The sequence below is a fragment of the Pseudophryne corroboree genome, chromosome 1 (genome assembly GCF_028390025.1).
Source record: "Pseudophryne corroboree isolate aPseCor3 chromosome 1, aPseCor3.hap2, whole genome shotgun sequence".
Classification (NCBI taxonomy): domain Eukaryota; kingdom Metazoa; phylum Chordata; class Amphibia; order Anura; family Myobatrachidae; genus Pseudophryne; species Pseudophryne corroboree.
In genome coordinates this window covers 223,653,923-223,675,791 of record NC_086444.1, presented here as the reverse complement: position 1 = coordinate 223,675,791, position 21,869 = coordinate 223,653,923, and the positions used below count along the sequence as shown (strand labels likewise).

The 21,869-nt window shown below is 46.5% G+C and overlaps 1 protein-coding gene across 4 annotated transcripts in view; it reads left to right on the top strand.

Annotated features, from left to right (window-relative positions):
* Positions 1-21,869, top strand: part of FBXL17 (F-box and leucine rich repeat protein 17) — a 1,047,892-nt gene that overhangs the window by 114,201 nt on the left and 911,822 nt on the right. For all 4 annotated transcript variants that reach the window (XM_063964092.1, XM_063964089.1, XM_063964090.1 and 1 more), the window contains exons 2-3: positions 11,766-11,888; positions 21,447-21,704. In XM_063964092.1, coding sequence (XP_063820162.1) covers positions 11,784-11,888; positions 21,447-21,704 — 363 coding nt within the window. In that variant the 5' untranslated portion in view covers positions 11,766-11,783. The remainder of the gene's footprint in view (positions 1-11,765; positions 11,889-21,446; positions 21,705-21,869) is intronic.

Below are 21,869 nucleotides of genomic sequence, written 5' to 3'. Positions count from 1 at the left end.
CATCACATATAGCCATTAAGGCTATATGTATGTATTTAACCCAGGCCAGTTTTCTTAAAACCCGGGAGAAAAGCCCGCCGAAAAGGGGGCGGAGCTTATTCTCCTCAGCACTCAGCGCCATTTTCCTGCTCAGCTCCGCTGGTGAGGAAGGCTCCCAGGACTCTCCCCTGCACTGCACTACAGAAACAGGGTAACAAAGAGAAGGGGGGCATAAATTGGCGATATTTATATATATTAAAAGCGCTTATAACAAAAACAACACCTTTTAGGGTTGTTTATATACATTTATAGCGGTTTTGGTGTGTGCTGGCAAACTCTCCCTCTGTCTCCCCAAAGGGCTAAGAGGGTCCTGTCTTCGATTAGAGCATTCCCTGTGTGGCTGCTGTGTGTCGGTACGTGTGTGTCGACATGTATGAGGACGATGTTGGTGTGGAGGCAGAGCAATTGCCGGTAATGGTGATGTCACCCCCTAGGGAGTCGACACCGGAATGGATGGCTTTAGTTATGGAATTACGTGATAATGTTAGCACATTACAAAAGTCAGTTGACGAAATGAGACGGCCGGAAAACCAGTTAGTACCGGCTCAGGCGTCTCAGACACCGTCAGGGGCTGTAAAACGTCCCTTACCTCAGTCAGTCGACACGGGTACCGACACAGATGAATCTAGTGTCGACGGTGAAGAAACAAACGTATTTTCAAATAGGGCCACACGTTATATGATCACGGCAATGAAGGAGGCTTTGCAGATCTCTGATACTGCTGGTACCTCAAAAAGGGGTATTATGTGGGGGGTGAAAAAACTACCTGTAGCTTTTCCAGAATCAGAGGAATTGAATGACGTGTGTGATGAAGCGTGGGTTAACCCAGATAGAAAACTGCTAATTTCCAAGAAGTTATTGGCATTATACCCTTTCCCACCAGAGGTAAGGGCGCGCTGGGAAACACCCCCTAGGGTGGATAAGGCGCTCACACGTTTATCAAAGCAAGTAGCGTTGCCGTCTCCTGATACGGCCGCCCTCAAGGATCCAGCGGATAGGAGGCTGGAAACTACCCTAAAAAGTATATACACTCATACTGGTGTTATACTGCGACCGGCAATAGCCTCAGCCTGGATGTGCAGTGCTGGGGTAGTGTGGTTGGATTCCCTGACGGAAAATATTGATACCCTGGATAGGGACAGTATTTTATTGACTCTAGAGCAATTAAAGGATGCGTTTCTTTATATGCGAGATGCTCAAAGGGATATTTGTACTCTAGCATCAAGAGTAAGTGCGATGTCCATATCTGCCAGAAGAAGTTTATGGACGCGACAGTGGTCAGGTGATGCGGATTCCAAAAGGCATATGGAAGTATTGCCATATAAAGGAGAGGAATTATTTGGGGTCGGTCTTTCGGACCTGGTGGCCACGGCAACTGCCGGCAAATCCACTTTTTTACCTCAGACCCCCTCCCAACAGAAAAAGACACCGTCTTTTCAGCCGCAGTCCTTTCGCTCCTATAAAAACAAGCGAGCAAAAGGACAGTCTTATCTGCCGCGAGGCAGAGGAAAGGGTAAGAGAGGGCAGCAAGCAGCCCCTGCCCAGGACCAGAAGCCCGCCCCGGGTTCTACAAAGCCATCAGCATGACGCTGGGGCTTTACAAGCGGACTCAGGAGCGGTGGGGGGTCGACTCAAGATTTTCAGCAATCAGTGGGCTCGCTCACAGGTGGACCCGTGGATCCTGCAGATAGTATCTCAGGGTTACATGTTGGAGTTCGAAAGGTCTCCCCCTCGCCGGTTCCTAAAGTCTGCTTTACCAACGTCTCCCTCAGAAAGGACGACGGTATTGGAAGCCATTCACAAGCTGTATTCTCAGCAGGTGATAGTCAAGGTACCCCTCCTACAACAGGGAAAGGGGTATTATTCCACACTATTTGTGGTACCGAAGCCGGACGGTTCGGTAAGACCTATTCTAAACCTGAAATCCTTGAACCTGTACATACAGAAATTCAAGTTCAAGATGGAGTCACTCAGAGCAGTGATAGCGAATCTGGAAGAAGGGGACTTCATGGTGTCCCTGGACATAAAAGATGCTTATCTGCATGTCCCAATTTACCCCTCACACCAAGGGTATCTCAGGTTCGTGATACAAGACTGTCATTATCAGTTTCAAACGCTGCCGTTTGGTTTGTCCACGGCCCCTCGGGTCTTTACCAAGGTAATGACCGAAATGATGGTTCTTCTACGAAGAAAAGGCGTATTAATTATCCCTTACTTGGACGATCTCCTGATAAGGGCAAAGTCCAGAGAACAGCTGGAAGTCGGTGGTAGCACTAACCCAGGTAGTGCTTCAGCAACACGGGTGGATTCTGAATCTTCCAAAATCTCAATTGACCCCGACAACACGTCTGCTGTTCCTGGGAATGATTCTGGACACGGTTCAGAAAAAGGTGTTTCTCCCGGAGGAGAAAGCAAGGGAGTTATCCGAACTTGTCAGGAACCTCCTAAAACCAGGAACTGTGTCAGTACATCAATGCACAAGAGTCCTGGGAAAGATGGTGGCTTCTTACGAAGCAATTCCATTCGGCAGATTCCATGCACGAACATTTCAGTGGGATCTGCTGAACAAATGGTCCGGATCGCATCTGCACATGCATCAGCGGATAACACTGTCACCAAGAACAAGGTTGTCTCTCCTGTGGTGGTTGCAGAGTGCCCATCTGTTAGAGGGCCGCAGATTCGGCATACAGGACTGGGTCCTGGTGACTACGGATGCCAGCCTACGTGGCTGGGGAGCAGTCACACAGGGAAGAAACTTCCAGGGCGTGTGGTCAAACCTGGAGACGTCCCTTCACATAAATATACTGGAGCTAAGAGCGATCTACAATGCTCTAAGCCTGGCAAAACCGCTGCTTCAGGGTCAGCCGGTGTTGATCCAGTCGGACAACATCACGGCAGTCGCCCACGTAAACCGACAAGGCGGCACGAGAAGCAGAAGAGCAATGACAGAAGCTGCAAGGATTCTGCGCTGGGCGGAAAATCATGTCATAGCACTGTCAGCAGTGTTCATCCCGGGAGTGGACAACTGGGAAGCAGACTTCCTCAGCAGACACGACCTTCACCCGGGAGAGTGGGGACTTCACCCAGAAGTCTTCCACATGATTGTGAACCGTTGGGAAAAACCAAAGGTGGACATGATGGCGTCTCGCCTCAACAAAAAATTGGACAGATATTGCGCCAGGTCAAGAGACCCTCAGGCAATAGCTGTGGACGCTCTGGTAACACCGTGGGTGTACCAGTCAGTGTATGTGTTCCCTCCTCTGCCTCTCATACCAAAGGTACTGAGAATTATACGGAAAAGGGGAGTAAGAACAATACTAGTGGCTCCGGACTGGCCAAGAAGAACTTGGTATCCGGAACTTCAAGAGATGCTCACGGAGGATCCGTGGCCTCTACCTCTAAGAAGGGATCTGCTTCAGCAGGGACCTTGTATGTTCCAAGACTTACCGCGTCTGCGTTTGACGGCATGGCGGTTGAACGCCGGATTCTAAAAGAAAAGGGCATTCCAGAGGAAGTTATTCCTACCTTGATTAAGGCTAGAAAGGAAGTGACTGTACAACATTATCACCGCATTTGGCGAAAATATGTTGCGCGGTGTGAGGCCAAGAAGGCCCCAACGGAAGAATTTCAATTGGGTCGATTCTTACATTTCCTGCAAGCAGGATTGTCTATGGGCCTAAAATTGGGGTCCATTAAAGTTCAAATTTCGGCCTTATCAATCTTCTTCCAGAAGGAATTGGCGTCAGTGCCTGAAGTACAAACTTTTGTCAAAGGTGTACTACATATACAACCCCCAATTGTGCCTCCAGTGGCACCGTGGGATTTGAACGTAGTTTTGAATTTTCTCAAATCTCATTGGTTTGAGCCTCTAAAATCGGTAGATTTAAAATACCTTACATGGAAGGTAACCATGCTATTGGCCCTGGCTTCAGCCAGGAGAGTTTCAGAGTTGGCGGCTTTATCGTACAAAAGCCCATATCTGATTTTCCATACGGACAGGGCAGAACTGCGGACACGTCCTCATTTTCTCCCTAAGGTGGTTTCGGCTTTTCACTTGAACCAGCCTATTGTGGTGCCTGCGGCTACTAGCGACTTGGAGGACTCCAAGTTACTGGACGTTGTCAGAGCATTAAAAATATATATTTCAAGGACAGCTGAAGTCAGAAAATCTGACTCATTGTTTATATTGTATGCACCCAACAAGATGGGTGCTCCTGCGTCTAAACAGACGATTGCACGTTGGATCTGTAGCACAATCCAACTTGCACATTCTGTGGCAGGCCTGCCACAGCCTAAATCTGTAAAGGCCCACTCCACAAGGAAAGTGGGCTCATCTTGGGCGGCTGCCCGAGGGGTCTCGGCATTACAACTCTGCCGAGCAGCTACGTGGTCAGGGGAGAACACGTTTGTAAAATTTTACAAATTTGATACTCTGGCTAAGGAGGACCTGGAGTTCTCTCATTCGGTGCTGCAGAGTCATCCGCACTCTCCCGCCCGTTTGGGAGCTTTGGTATAATCCCCATGGTCCTGACGGAGTCCCAGCATCCACTAGGACGTTAGAGAAAATAAGAATTTACTTACCGATAATTCTATTTCTCATAGTCCGTAGTGGATGCTGGGCGCCCATCCCAAGTGCGGATTGTCTGCAATGTTTGTACATAGTTATTGTTACAAAAATCGGGTTATTACTATTGTTGTGAGCCATCTTTTCAGAGGCTACTTCGTGTTTGTTATCATACTGTTAACTGGGTTCAGATCACAAGTTGTACGGTGTGATTGGTGTGGCTGGTATGAGTCTTACCCGGGATTCAAGATCCTTCCTTATTGTGTACGCTCGTCCGGGCACAGTACCTAACTGAGGCTTGGAGGAGGGTCATAGGGGGAGGAGCCAGTACGCACCATGTGATCCTAAAAGCTTTATTTAGATGTGCCCTGTCTCCTGCGGAGCCCGCTATTCCCCATGGTCCTGACGGAGTCCCAGCATCCACTACGGACTATGAGAAATAGAATTATCGGTAAGTAAATTCTTATTTTTTCAAACACAGCCTGTATTATATGGCAGTTAGGAGCTGATTGGCTGGTACTTTATCTTAGTCAACCGTATCTCTCTCCAAGGCTTAGTCTGTAAACCTCATAGCTTGTAAGTTGTTTTCCTGCCACTGCATATGTGAATATTTATACTCTAGACTGCATGATTGAACAAGTGCAACTGACCTTGTTCATCTACTTGATGTGGGGGTCATTCCGACCCGTTCGCATGCTGCTGTTTTTTGCAGCAGTGCGAACGGGACGGTTCTGCACATGCGCGGCGGCCGCAGTGCGCAGGCGCGCCATCGCTGAGCAATGACAAGAAGAACGAAGAAAGCGATAGCAAGCAGATTGACAGGAGGAAGGCATTCTGGGGCGTCAACTGACCGTTTTCTGGGAGTGGTGCGGCGAACGCAGACGTGTCCAGGCGTTTGGAGGGCGGATGTCTGACGTCAATTCCGGGACCTGCAACGCTGGATTCATCGCACAGGGTAAGTAATTCTTACCCTGGTCTTGTTCTACACAAAACTTTTTTTTTGCTTAGCAGGGCTGCACAAGCGTTCACAGCCCTGCTATGCAAAAATACACTCCCCCCATAGGCGGCGTCTTGTTGATCTCACGGGCAGCAAAAAGTTGCTGCGTGTGATCAACTCAGAATGACCCCCATAGTGCGGTAAATTCTAAGAACCATATCGTCTTGGTCGTAATATGCTTGTAGGAAAAGGAACATTTGTGACCTCACCTAACCCTAAATTCATAGCACTGGATTGATCCACTTAATATGCACATAAGGATCAGATTTTTGCTGCCTCTACACACACCTTATGTTGATTGTGTGATTAATACTTATTAAGACTAATGCCATCAGTATCACTCTAGGTGCATGTGCTGATCAGTGAGGAGGGCATATTTTGATTTGAAGGGCAATATTTTAGACTTGATGTATCACTACAGCTACAGTAGCTATAGCAATACATTGCACTTCAAATGAAAATATGCCTCCTCCCTGATCAGACCTATATTGTCTTGTACTCTGCCACTGTTCTTGTTTTGTTCATTTGTTTATGTACTTTGTTAGGCGTAGCAGAACCCTTGTGGCGTCATATAAATAAAGAATAATTATAATACAAACAAAGCACACTCAGATAGATGAAACTGAAAATAAGTTAATGTTGAGCATTGGTCCTACTTATTAAGTCCCATAAACATTTGGTGATCCGCCGCCGAGCTGCACGACGGCGGATATGGCCGACCCGGCGGCGTGGGGGGTGGGGCAGTGACGGGGGGAGTGAAGTTTCTTCACTCCCCCCCGTCACCCGGCTCCATAGCAGTGCATGCTAATATGGACAATCTCGTCCATATTGGCCTGCATGCATAAGCGACTGGGCACCAGCGATGAGCGAGCGCGGGGCCACGCATCGTTCATCGTTGGTTCCTACACACTAAACGATATGAGCGCATTCTTGTTCATTAATGAACGAGAACGTTCATATCGTTTATTAAAATCTATTAGTGTGTAGGGCCCTTTAGTATACTTAAATGAATCTGAATAGTAAAACAAAATGGAAAATGCAAAAGCACTTTTCAGAGAAAAAAAACCACACACACACACACACACACACACACACACACACACACACACACACACACACTAGTTAAGCATTAGCACTGGGCGGCATGGCACTAAACATTTTGAATAAAAACTAGTTTTTTTCGTATAATAGGCTTTTTTTTAAAGAAGTGACTGCACCATACCTGTAGTCACAGCATAAACCCCTCCCCCCCTCCAAAGTGGTTGTTTAAAAAAAACAACAAAAAAAAACACCCCAGACATTTAGTTTAAACCATCCAACCCTGGTAAGAGCCGTAGAATAGAAAGAGTGGTGTATCGACTGCAGAATAATGAAAGCGCATGATATATTTAAGGGCTGAAGCTGTCTGGAGACAGCACAGAAATAATGAGAGACAGTGGTCTTTAAGATCTGCTTGTTTCCATTTTGAGAATCCATTAGGGGGGGTGTAGTATGGTATGCCGGCGGCCAGCATACCGACAGCTGGGGCGAGCGCAAATGAGCCCCTTGTGTGCTTGCTGTGCTCACCATGCTGCGGGCACGGTGGCACGCTATGCGCGCCACGCTATCTGTTCTCCCTCCGGGGGTTCGTGGACCCCCAAGAGGGAGAAAAGGTGTCTGTATGCCGGGTGTCAGGATTCCGGCGCCGGTACACTGTGCGCCGGGATCCCAACAGCTGGCATACTGAAGACCACCCATTAGGGGACATAGCTGGAAGGAAGTCCTGGTTACCCCACTGTGGGTGGCAGTCATTGGAGAACATGGAGCAAGGCCGTTAGCTTTGAAGCCAGGTACACGCTAGACCCGACATTCCCAAGCACGGTCCTCAAGGCACACTAACAGTGCAGGTTTTTGTGATATCCAGGCTTCAGCACAGGTGACTTAATTGGTAGCTCAGTTATTTTGATTTAACCATCTGTGCTGCAGCCTGGATATCACTAAAAACTGCTCTGTTGGTGTGCCTTGAGGACCGTGTTTGGGAATGCCTGCACTAGACAAGTGGTTCTCAAACTCGGTCCTCAGGACCCCACACGGTTCACGTTTTCCATGTCACCCAGCAGCTGCACTGTGTATTACCAACTGTCACATTTTAAAAATCTACAGGTGACCTGCAAAACATGGACCGTGTGGGGTCCTGAGGACTGAGTTTGAGAACCTGTGCACTAGACGATATGCTCCATGAGCGTTATCGTCAGTGTTTGCCCTTGAACTCCTGGGCAAACGACATAGGGCATACACATTGAATAATATCGCTAATGATATCTTTCATTGACCTCATCCTGGCACAGTCCCGAACATGCAGTTTCTGATATTGCCAGATTGACCTACATTTTTGGATCATAGGCGATATAGTAAACGACCCACGGGAATGCGCATCGTTAATGATATGGGGGGTCATTCTGACCTGATTGCTCGCTGCAGTTCATCGCAACGCAGTGATCAGGCCAGAACTGTGCATGTGCCGACGGCTGTCGTTGCCTAGTGATCGCCTCTGCCTGATTGACAGGCAGAGGCGGTCGCTGGGCGGGAGGGAGAGGCACGGCGGCTTTTGGCTGCCGTTTTGTGGGCGTTGTCGGACCGTGCGGGGGGGCGGGCCGCAGCGGCTGCGTTACGTCACACGCAGCCGCTGCGACCCGGGCAGCGACGAGTAACTCCCGGCCAGCCGCAGGAGCTGCGCTGGCTTGGAGTTGCTCTTCAAGCTGTGCGATGCTTTTGTACATGTGCGTGAAGGGGGGGCCGGCCTGACATGCGGGTGGACTAGCCCTGTGCTGGGCGTCCCCCCACATGTCAGTGTAAGTGATCGTAGCTGTGATAAATTTAGCACAGCTACGATCAGGTCAGAATGACCCCCATTGTGTGTACACACTGGACGATTATTGTAACAATGTGTTGTTATCGTCCACATCGTTTAAAAAATCATTTAGTATGTATCCAGCTTCAATAAGAACTGATCTCAGAACTCTCTGGCAACTGTCAGCTATGGAGATTGCCTGGAATTGGTTGGCCTGTGCTTTTTATGTTGTGTCCTTATAGGTGATAAGGTATGTGTTTATGTAGCCTTTATGTCTGCCTGGAGATTCATCCTTGAGTAACAAAAGTAGACACTTTTTGTGTGAGATATAAAACTACCTGGCAGATTATCAGGAAACATTCTTTTGTTGCCATTTCAAGTTATTGGATGTTGTCTGTATCCTGAAAGGAGGCATGAAGAAGCATGGTTTATCATTTTGAAAAGTTCATTTTCTAGAACTGAGATTGAACTGTTTCGTTGTATAATTTGAGAATGAGATTGAGCAATATGATTTCTGTCAGTTAAAACTGGGAATTTGTTGTCTGCAAACATAGAAAACGTAGAGCTACTGTAATGTACCTGCACCCCTTGGATACTGGGTACAGAAATACCAGTGGTTTAAGCACCTGCGTAAATATCGGTGTGAGGGTTTGATGCTTGATATATACTGTTAAGAGTTTTTTGCAACTGGATGTGCTCTATCTATCTATCTATCTATCTATCTATCTATCTATCTATCTATCTATCTATCTATCTATCTATCTATCTATCTATCTATCTATCTATCTATCTATCTATCTATCTATCTATCTATCGTGCAGTGGAGTAAGGCAGAGAATTTCCTGTCATGCTAACGTATAAACCAGAGTTTTGACTATATAAAGTACTAGCTGGAGTAACCGGCGTTCCCCGGGATTTTAAGAATGTCTGTTTACAAAAATAACTGTAAATATTAAACACACAGTATAAATAATATTGTAGATAGCTGAATACCCGTGCTTCGCTATAGGGCCCCATACACTACAATGACATGTCTGAGGCTGAAGTCAGATGTAATTTCCCTTGAACTCCCCTGGGAGCTTCTCGGGAGTGATTCCATACTATTTGGTACTTTTGCACTGTTTTTGTATAAGATATATCGCATGTGATTGATGAAGCCGTTATACATCGCGTGCAATATATCGTACGGCATACAATTGTACCATGAGATATATCTGATTGGCTGGATAGAGGGCTACGAGGGCTGGGAGTGTCCTGAGAATGCCAGTCAAACTTCCCTGTGATATATCGATTGGATACGATGTAAAACACATACGATTGTACACAATTTCATACAATATATCAGACGGATATATCTGAATTGTGTGAAATCGTGTAAAATCGTACTAGTGTATGAGGCCCTTAAGGGATGAGGATGGTAAATTAGAATGATAGTAGTTTGTTAATTTACGTTGGTTGGAGATCTAGTATATAGGCATATCTTGCTTCCTTGACGCACTTTGTGTATTGGCCAGACCCCTTTTTGTTCCCCAAAGGTACCCTGCTCTTCCCACTATACAACTCTCAGTCTGTGGCTCCCTGCTGCCTCCATTCCCCTCCTCACATCATGTCAGTGCCCCTGTGAAATTATCTTTTTTTTTTACAGTTTCTTATATAGCGCAGCACATTATGTATCTCCTGATATACTCTGTGCTGCTGGAGGACCGTGCTACTTCCACTTTATAACTCTCTCCGTGTGTGAGTTTGTGCTACCTGCATTCCCCTCCTCACATCATGTCACAGGCCCTGTCACATGCAGCCCTGTGATCACTGACATATCATGTATGTCCTGATATAGTCTGTGCTGCTGGCCCACCCCTAGGGGTGCTAGTGGTGGGTTACCCCCACAGTGTTTGTTTCCAGAGTGTAAGTCATATGTGTACCAAGTTTGTTGTAAATCGCTGCAGGCATTCCAGAGTTATGCTGTCTGCTGAAATATTCAGTGCTGCTGCCTCACCCCTCGGGGTGCTAGGGTTGTCTTCCCCCCACAGTGTTTGTTCCCAGATTGTAAGGCATATGTGTACCAATTTTTGAGTACATTGCTCCAGTAATTCCGGAGTTATGCTGTCTCCTGATATACTCTGTGCTGCTGTCTGCTCCCCTAGGGGTGCTAGGGATTTCAGATTGTTTTAGTTGCCTCTGCCGCGTTTTAATACGCTTGTATGTAAAATTTCACGATCTTCGCTTGTAAACTGTGGATTTGTATAGAAAGACAGAAGGACAAATTTTCATTTTTATATATTAGATATGAAAAATACAAAGAATCTTTTACAAATATGTTCTTTGTGTAATCCTTATCATTTTAATAGTCAGAACTCTGGAGTTAAAAGTCTATGGCAGGTGAGGCAGTGCCTACCTTTTCTGCACATCTCTGATCAACATTCACCAAATTTCCAGCAGTATATACTGCTGCATCTCTGCATAATGCTAACATGAACCCTTTTGGTCATACTGTACAGTATATTGGGTTTAAATCTGGCTCTGGTACTGGATAGTGCTTCTTGAGTCATTTACCTCCCCGCATTTTCCTGATATACACAGATATGTCCTCTTACATCTTTGCTCTGCGCGCTACAAGTCTATAGTCTGTCTATATTCTGTGTGGGGCTGCAACTGTATTTGCATACAAAATGCTATACTACAGTGTTTTCCAGGAAAACACTGTAACGTGGCATTTCAGATGTAGATAGAGCCGCAGTTACACACAGAATATAGGCAAGCTGCTTGTGCGCTCTATTGCCTTCGTTTGCGAATAAGAAAAAGTGCAAAAAAAGACGCTACCGAGTACCGCCATGTCATGGCGCGACTTGAAGGGCTGTCTAGTGTGACTGCAGCAATGATGCAAGAGGACACATCTGTATAATGGGATGCAATTAATCTGCTGGCTGTCGGGATACCGTCGGTCAGGTTACCGACGCCAGAATCCTGACAGCCAACAATGTCGGCAACCGGAATCCCGGCGCACAGGGGCTATTCCCACTCGTGGGTGTTGACGTCCACAACACCCATAGAGTGAGAATAGAACCTGTGGCAAGTGCAGTGAGACCACAAGGGGACTCTTAGCATTCGCCCGCTGCCGACAATCTGGCGGGTGGGATGCCGCTTTCGGGATCTTGACAGCCGACATAACACCTGCCGGAAAATAGTATGTAACCCTGTATAATAGATCTATATATATTACATAGCTGCTTGTTTTTCCACTTTTCCTCAATGTAATTTAAAGAATGCTCGAACGTGGGGTGATCAGGAAATTTGGGAAATTATTGAAATGTTCTTTTTTTTTTTTCCCCCAACAGATCTTTTCTCACTTATCAATGACTGAGCGCTGCCTCTCTGCATCTCTTGTCTGTAAATACTGGCATGACCTTTGCTTAGACTTTCAATTTTGGAAACAGTTGGATCTCAGCAGTCGTGAGCAGGTACAATAATACCAGCCAGAGTACAGTTGTGTATGTACATGTTTAACTGCATAGACTGAAAACAAAGCATTTTTAAGTAAAGAAAGCTGCAGCAACCACTGCTATGAAGTATTTGTAGTTGGAGTTTACAGTTTTAAAGGTGGAATCGTTTACTGACCACATACATGTCTAGAGAGTGATGACCATATAATTGTGTAGCAATTCCCTACATGATGTCTCTCTTAGGGGTATATTTACTAAAGTACAGGTTTATAGAAGTGGACATGTTGCCTATAGCAACCTATCAGATTCTAGCAATTCTCTTCTAGAAGGTGCTATATAAATGATAATTAGAATATCATCATAGCAACATCTCCGTTTCTATAAACCCGCCTTTAAGTAAATACACATCATATAGTCTTTTTTCCCCCCCAAATATTGTGACTTGTCCCTTTTGAGAACAATGAATGGTTACTTGTATTAATCATTTGTAAATAATGAAGAGCACATTTATTTGAAACAAGTGCTCACTATATTGTCTGCTGGCTGGAATTACTCATTTGTATGGATCTCATTTTAGATATTTAGAATTCTGAGCAATTGTTTACTCTGTTCATGCAGTTAATTACCACTTGTAAACGATGATGAAGAATGACTTTGTTTATACAAGCAAGCCTTTTTTAACTGCTAAAACAACCTAAACATAAATTACTCCTGTCAGATGTTCCCTTCAGTAGCGAAGGAGGGAATGTAGTGCAATCTACAAAGTATTTTTGCTATGCTAGATGTAGTTTAGATTTGAGGAAATTAAGAAGTATAAAAACTTAAAATAATCAATAACATGTATAAATATATTCGTATTATGTCAGCTGTGTTAAGTGTAGAGGATCACTGACACACACCTTACCAACTTTATCATGGAGGATGAGCTATTATAAAGTAGGCCACTGAGTAGTAGGAAGGCCAGAGAAGATACCTTGAGGTTTATACAGAGTTGGGTGAGCATGCCTAGCAGGGATGTATTTGGCATCCCAAACGGAAGTATCTGGGGGAGGTTAGGGGCAGGCTATGGGGGGAGGTTAGGGTTAGGCTGAAGGTGGGAGTGATGATTATGCTGCAGGGGTGGAGGGATGGTTAGAGTTAGGCTGTGGGCAGGGAATGTTAGTGTTAGCCTCTGTTATCACCCTTGTCAAGACTTTGTCAGTGGGTATGCTGGGATAGATATTTTGACCGCTGCCATCCTGACTGCCGGTCTCCTGAAGGTTGAAGCTAGATCCAAGTGGGCTAAGGGACCTTTTCCGTCAGGGAGAGGAGTCACGACTCAAGGGGGAGGAGCTAGGCCAGTGGGATAGTTCCTCTACTATCCACGCCACCAACTATTACCTTAAGTAATCAGGTGGCAAGCGAAGCGAGCCACCGAGCCCGAAGCGTGGCGAGCGTTCTTTTCGGGTACCCTGTTCGTCCGTAGCTCCTCCCCCTGGTGACGTGTCTCCTCCCCTAGGTACGTCAGAAGGTCCTTTCTCCCACTCCGATATAGAATCAACCGTCTCCTGAACCCATCCTGCCTTTCATATTCTCCAAGTGAGCATAGACAAGAGCAATCAATGCAGAGTCATCTGCAGTATGATTGCGCATGCACTTATGAGTGAATAGATGTTACTGGGTGGTAACGGGTGCTGTAGTTGCAGTAAGAACTATGCAGAGTTAGACATGAGCATACAGATGTGTATCTTGCACCCTGTAGTGTGCACTGTTGACAGTGCCTTTCGTCTAACTCCACATCAGGGCTAGCTTTTTTTGAATCTGTTGTGTTCCATTCAACAGTTTAATGGGGTACTCCACATTTGTGAGGAACATGGTTACCACATAAAAGTGCACATATACACCTGTAGTGCTTAAACATGACAGAAATATTCTCTCAAATACTAACTAATTGCATATTTCATGAAAGGCAAAGATCCCTCTGCCCATCACTCCTTAGCTACTTGTCTTTTTTCCTCCTGTAGACCCCTCACATTAACCCCCTTGTGCCGCTCTCACCCTTACCCCTAAACTTATTTATTGTATATGTTAGAAGTTTGTTAGTCTGTTCTAATTGTACAAAATAATAGACAATGTTTTCTCCAGTCGTGTAATCTTTGTACTACATTTGTGGAAAATAAAAATTGGAATCAACAAGATAAAAAGGCCCACCACCCTTGTACCTTTCCCCATATAGTGACATAACATGGCATCAGTACAGCCATCATGTAAAAGGTTGGGCACCATGAACGTGATGTGAGTGTAGGGTATACTATTATACGCTTTCAGCAAAGTTGGGATGTGCATGGAATGCTTCTGATGGTGCTATCTGATATAGGGACTCTAATCCTCATGCGTTACAAGAGACATGTCCTGCAACCAATAAAATAACCTGACAAACTACATGTTCTTCCTTGGCGGTAGTGCAGATTGAAGTATGTGCAAGGATGTCCTGACTTATGACATAACACCGCCTTTGATCTCTTTGGAAATGTGTGCAATTCCTTATTTAAATGCAGGAAAGCCAAGGCAAGGAATGAAGTCCTCTTCTGCATTCCAACTCTGCAGCACAACAAACAGCTTGCCACAAACATATTGCATGGGGAGATGTCTTCCTACTTAAATTGCTAGAGAGTAAAGGCAGGTGTTCTGGTGCAATGTTAACATTAATCTTCATACAGATGTTTCCACATACATCTAGCGTCCCTGAACGTTAAACAGCCCTTCTAGTGCATGATATTGTAGTGCCGAGCGTCTTTACGTGCAACTTTATCCATTAAAATGCGCCCTATTCGCAAAATGATGCGAATAGGACACATAAACCTTGTATGCTGTTTAACATGGTATGCGGCATGTCTATATTCTGTGTGCAGCTGTATTTGCATAGGAAATGGTACGCTACAGTGCTTTTCTAGAAAACACTGATGGTTAAGTACCATTTTGTATGCAGATACAGCCGCATATCGTTTTGATCAGCAGAGTCTGCTTGCGCATGCTATTTGCAAAGCGATGCATTTTCGGCAAAAAAGACGCTTGGTGCTAACTGAGTTGCACGAAACCTGTCAGCAAGATGTATGAGGACACATCTGTATACTTCTATTTTTACATTGAATGGACCTCTTGCTGTGTATGCAATAGATTAGTAGGGCTTTTGATACCAAGCCAACAGTCACTTCCCCAACTGTCCAAATGCCGACAGTGGTATCCCGACGTTCAAAATCCTGATGGATCCCAATAAATATTTTATTTCTACCCCTAACTGTCCCCTCCCGCAGCTTGTCTCTAACCATCTCCTGCCGCAGCCTAACCTTAACCGTCCCCATCTGCAGCCTAACTCTAACCATTCCCCCTTTGCCTAACCCTAACCCCCCCAATGCAGCCTAACCCTAACCCCAGTACTTACCGTGTGAATCCCACTGTATTTCTCTTACGTCCTAGAGGATGCTGGGGACTCCGTAAGGACCATGGGGTATAGACGGGCTCCGCAGGAGACATGGGCACTATAAAGAACTTTAGAATGGGTGTGCACTGGCTCCTCCCTCTATGCCCCTCCTCCAGACCTCAGTTAGATCCTGTGCCCAGAGGAGACTGGGTGCATTACAGGGAGCTCTCCTGAGTTTCTCTGAAAAAAGAATTTTGTTAGGTTTTTTATTTTCAGGGAGCACTGCTGGCAACAGGCTCCCTGCATCGTGGGACTGAGGAGAGAGAAGCAGATCTACTTAAGTGATAGGCTCTGATTCTTAGGCTACTGGACACCATTAGCTCCAGAGGGAGTCGGAACGCAGGTCTCCCCTCGCTGTTCGTCCCAGAGCCGCGCCGCCGTCCTCCTCGCAGAGCCGGTAGATAGAAGCTGGGTGAGTATAAGAAGAAAAGAAGACTTCAAGGCGGCAGAAGACTTCAGATCTTCCCTGAGGTAAGCGCGCAGCGGTAACGCTGCGCGCCATTGCTCCCACACAACACACACTAACAGGCACTGATGGGTGCAGGGCGCAGGGGGGGCGCCCTGGGCAGCAATATAAACTTCTAAGGCTGGCATATGAGTATTATAGGCTGCGGAGGCAGTAGTTATATAAATCCCCCGCCAGTATTATAAAATTGAGTGGGACCGAAGCCCGCCGCTGGAGGTGGCGGAGCTTGGTCCCACAGCACTAACCAGCGCCATTTTCTCTGCAGAGAAGCTGGCTCCCCGGACTCTCCCCTGCTGAACACGGTGACACAGGGCAAAAAAGAGGGAGGGGGCACTTGTAAGGCGCAGTGAGTGTTTTATACATAATTATATGAAAAAGCACTATATATTCTGTGAATTTGTTTTCCAGTGTCAGTTGGCGCTGGGTGTGTGCTGGCATACTCTCTCTCGGTCTCTCCTAAGGGCCTTATTGGGGGACTATCTCCAGATAAATATCCCTGTGTGTGTGGGGGTGTCGGTACGAGTGTGTCGGCATGTCTGAAGCGGAAGGCTCATCTAAGGAGGAGGTGGAGCAGATGATTGGGGTGTCTCCGTTGGCAACGCCGACACCTGATTGGTTGGACATGTGGAATGTTTTAAATGCAAATGTGACCTTATTGCATAAGAGGTTGGACAAAGCAGAGTCCAGGGAAAAAACAGGGAGTCAATCCATGGATTTGACTGGGTCACAGGGCCCTGCAGGGTCTCAAAAACGTTCTCTATCCCAAATAGCAGACACTGATACCGACACGGATTCTGACTCCAGTGTCGACTACGATGATGCAAGGTTACACCCAAGGGTGGCCAAAAGTATTCATTATATGATTATTGCAATAAAAAATGTTTTGCATATCACAGATGACCCCTCTGTCCCTGACACGAGGGTGTGCATGTATAAGGAAAAGAAACCTGAGGTAACCTTTCCCCATCTCATGAGCTGAACGAGTTATTTGAAAAAGCTTGGGAAACTCCAGACAAAAAACTGCGGATTCCCAAGAGGATTCTTATGGCGTATCCTTTCCCTGCACAGGACAGGGTACGGTGGGAATCCTCGCCCAGGGTGGACAAGGCTTTAACGCGCTTGTCCAATAAGGTGGCGCTACCGTCTCCCGACACGGCAGCCCTCAAGGATCCTGCTGATCGCAGACAGGAAACTACCTTAAAATCTATTTATACACATACGGGGGCTTTACTCAGACCGGCAATAGCATCGGCATGGGTATGTAGCGCGGTTGCAGCTTGGACAGATACCTTGTCAGCTGACATTGATACCCTAGATCGGGATACCATTTTATTGACATTAGGTCACATTAAAGACACAGTCTTATATATGAGAGACGCTCAGAGAGACGTTGGGCTGCTAGGTTCAAGAGCCAACGCCATGGCGATTTCTGCTAGGCGAGCCCTGTGGACCCGCCAATGGATGGGTGATGCAGACTCAAAGAAGCATATGCAGGTTTTACCTTACAAGGGTGAGGTTTTATTTGGGGAAGGTCTCGTGGACCTGGTTTCCACCTTTTTGCCTTTTGTTCCCCCACAGCAAAATAAAACTCCACAATATCAGATGCAGTCCTTTCGGTCGCATAAGTCCAGAAGAGGTCGGGGCTCATCCTTCCTCGCCAGAGGTAAGGGTAGAGGGAAAAGAACGCCTGCTTCGGCTAGCTCCCAGGAACAGAAGTCCTCCCCGGCTTCTACTAAATTCACCGCATGACGCAGGGGCTCCACTGAGGGAGTCCGCACCGGTGGGGGCACGTCTTCGACTCTTCAGCCAGGTCTGGGTTCTGTTAGACGTGGATCCTTGGGCGATGGAAATTGTATTCCAAGGCTACAAACTAGAATTCGAAGAGGGGCCCCCTCGACGATTTTTCAAATCGGCCTTGCCAGCTTCTCCCCCAGAGAGGGAAGTAGTGTTTGCTGCAATTCAAAAGCTGTGTCAACAGCAAGTGATTGTCACGGTTCCCCTAGTCCAACAGGGAAAAGGGTGCTATTCAACCCTGTTTGTGGTCCCGAAGCCGGATGGCTCGGTCAGACCCATTTTAAATCTGAAATCCCTAAACCTGTACTTGAAAAGGTTCAAATTCAAGATGGAATCGCTCCGGACATTGATCTCCAGTCTGGAAGGGAGGGATTGTATGGTGTCTCTGGACATAAAGGATGCATGCCTTCATGTCCCCATATATCCTCCTCATCAGGCGTACCTGAGATTCGCTATACAGGACTGTCATTACCAGTTTCAGACGTTGCCGTTTGGGCTTTCCACGGCCCCGAGGATTTTCACCAAGGTGATGGCGGAGATGAGGGTGCTCCTGCGCAGGCAGGGAGTCACAATTATCCCATACTTGGACGATCTCCTGATAAAAGCGAGATTGAGAGATCAATTGCTGAAAAGCGTGTCGCTCTCCCTGAGAGTGCTCCAGCAGCACTGTTGGATTCTAAATCTACCAAAGTCGCAATTGATTCCAACGACTCGACTATCATCCCTAGGCATGATTCTGGACACGGAACAGGAAAGGGGTTTTCTCCCAATGGAGAAAGCCCAGGACCTCCAGAACATGGTCAGAGACCTGCTAAAACCAAAAAGAGTGTCGGTTCATCAATGCACTCAAGTTCTGGGGAAAATGGTGGCAGCCTACGAGGCCATCCCCTTCGGCAGGTTTCATGCGAGGACATTTCAGTGGGACCTTCTGGACAAGTGGTCGGGGTCCCATCTACAAATACATCAGAAGATAAGCCTGTCCCCCAGGGCCAGGGTGTCTCTCCTGTGGTGGCTGCAGAGTGCTCACCTTCTAGAGGGTCGCAGATTCGGCATTCAAGACTGGGTTCTGATAACCACGGACGCGAGCCTCCGAGGATGGGGAGCAGTCACACAAGGAAGGAATTTTCAGGGACTGTGGTCAAGCCAAGAGACTTGTCTACACATCAACGTACTGGAATTAAGGGCCATATACAACGGCCTACGACAAGCGGAGAATCTTCTTTGAGACCTACCGTTTCTGATTCAATCAGACAACGTCACAGCCGTGGCTCATGTAAACCGCCAAGGCGGGACAAGGAGCAGAGTGGCAATGGCGGAAGCCACCAGGATTCTGCGCTGGGCAGAAAGTCACGTAAGCGCTCTGTCAGCGGTATTTATTCCGGGAGTGGACAACTGGGAAGCAGACTTCCTCAGCAGACACGATCTCCATCCAGGAGAGTGGGGACTTAATCAAGAAGTCTTTGCAGAGATAACAAATCTTTGGGGACTTCCTCAAATAGACAAGATGGCATCACGCCTCAACAAGAAGCTTCGGAGGTATTGTGCCAGGTCAAGGGACCCTCAGGTAGTAGCGGTGGACGCCCTGGTGACACCATGGGTGTTTTAGTCGGTCTATGTGTTCCCTCCTCTTCCTGTCATCTCAAAAATATTGAGAATCATAAGACGAAAAAGAGTACAGACAATACTCATTGTCCCAGATTGGCCTCGAAGGGCCTGGTATTCAGATCTTCAGGAGATGCTCACAGAAGATCCGTGGCCTCTTCCTCTCAGGGAGGACCTGTTGCAGCAGGGACCCTGCGTGTTCCAAGACTTACCGCGGTTACGTTTGACGGCATGGCGGTTGAACACCGAATCCTAGCAGAGAAGGGTATTCCGGAAGAAGTCATCCCTACTTTGATAAAGGCTAGGATGGAAGTGACGGCGAAACATTATCACCGTATCTGGAGGAAGTATGTATCTTGGTGTGAAGCCAAGAATGCTCCTACGGAAGTTTTCTACTTGGGTCGTTTTCTCCACTTTCTATAGACAGGAGTGGATATGGGCCTAAAGCTAGGCTCCATTAAGGTACAGATTTCGACCCTATCTATATTCTTCCAGAAGGAATTGGCTTCTCTCCCAGAAGTCCAAACTTTTGTAAAGGGAGTGCTACACATCCAACCTCCTTTTGTGCCCCCAGTGGCACCATGGGACCTTAACGTGGTGTTACAGTTCCTAAAATCTCACTGGTTTGAACCTCTTCAAACAGTTGAATTAAAGTTTCTCACTTTTAAAGTGGTCATGTTGTTGGCCTTGGCATCTGCAAGGCAGGTGTCCGAATTGGTGGCCTTATCTCATAAGAGCCCCTATCTCATTTTCCATGAGGATAGAGCAGAGTTGAGGACTCGTCCTCAATTTTTGCCTAAGGTGGTGTCATCGTTTCATATGAACCAACCTATTGTGGTGCCTGTGGCTACGGGAGACTTGGAGGATTCAAAATCCCTTGATGTTGTCAGGGCCTTAAAGATTTACGTAGCCAGGACGGCTCGGGTAAGGAAAACAGAGGCACTGTTTGTCCTGTATGCAGCCAACAAGGTTGGCACTCCTGCTTCTAAGCAGACTATTGCTCGCTGGATCTGTAACACGATTCAGCAGGCTCATTCTACGGCTGGATTGCTGTTACCAAATTCAGTTAAGGCCCATTACACTAGGAAGGTGGGCTCTTCTTGGGCGGCTGCCCGAGGCGTCTCGGCCTTACAGCTTTGCCGAGCGGCTACTTGGTCGGGTTCAAACACTTTTGCAAATTCTACAAGTTTGATACCCTGGCTGAGGAGGACCTCATGTTTGCTCAATCGGTGCTGCAGAGTCATCCGCACTCTCCCACCCGGTTTGGAGCTTTGGTATAATCCCCATGGTCCTTACGGAGTCCCTAGCATCCTCTAGGACGTAAGAGAAAATAAGATTTTAAACCTACCGGTAAATCTTTTTCTCCTAGTCCGTAGAGGATGCTGGGCGCCCGTTCCAGTGCGGACATGTTTCTGCATGACTTGTATATAGTTATTGCTTACATAAGGGTTATGTTACAGTTAAGATCAGTCGTTGGCTGATACTGTTTTGTTCATACTGTTAACTGGTTGCGTATAGTCCAGGTTATACGGTGTGGATGGTGTGGGCTGGTATGAATCTTGCCCTTGGATTAACAAAAATCCTTTCCTCGTACTGTCCGTCTCCTCTGGGCACAGTTTCTCTAACTGAGGTCTGGAGGAGGGGCATAGAGGGAGGAGCCAGTGCACACCCATTCTAAAGTTCTTTATAGTGCCCATGTCTCCAGCGGAGCCCATCTATACCCCATGGTCCTTACGGAGTCCCCAGCATCCTCTACGGGCTAGGAGAAAAAGATTTACCGGTAGGTTTAAAATCTTATTTTTTCATGTCTGTATTCTGATCCCGTCTACCTTAACTCTGACTACATCCTGATTAATGATGGGGAACTTACAAACCCTGCTGTGTGTGTAGGATGTCCTAGAACTGCTGATTTTAGACAAGCAGGGGTATATTTACTAAGATTGGAGTTTTATTTAAGATGGGATGTTAGCCACAGCAACCAATCAGCTTCTACTTTTAATTTATCTAGCACCTTCTAGAAGATAATACCTGGAATCTTATTGGTTGCTATGCGCAACATCCCATCTTAAATAGAACTCCAATCTTAGTAAATTTACCCCGCAGTGTACTACATGAAAGTCTGTGTGGGCAGTGTTGAGTAAAAATGTTTATACTATAGTTATTTTGCATTGTACTGTACGTATGTTTTATGTTGGCATAGACATCAGGAAAGCTAGTTTTTTTCTTCTTACATAATTGATTAATTTCTTTACAGGTGAAAGACGACTTACTAGAAAGAATTGCTTCCAGATGTTGTAGGATTTCAGAATTGAACATTTCAGACTGTCTAAATGTGACCGATGTCGGGATCTGCATCTTTGCCCTCAAGTGTTCAGTCCTGGTGAAATATACTGCCTACCGTTGCAAGCAGCTGTCTGACTTGTCGCTCATCTCCCTGGCCACACATTGCCCCTCTCTACAAAAAGTTCATGTTGGGAATCAGGACCGGCTCACAGATGAGGCACTTAAACAGGTGTGGTCACTTCATACCATGTTTTAAGAAGCAAGACCAAATTCCACTGATGTAAAACAGTTTGTTCATATTTGTAAGATAAAATGGCAGTGCCACCAATTGTAAGTTAGAGGTTACGTCGCATTAAAGAGCGTCTGTTACCAGTCCCAAATATATATGTTTATG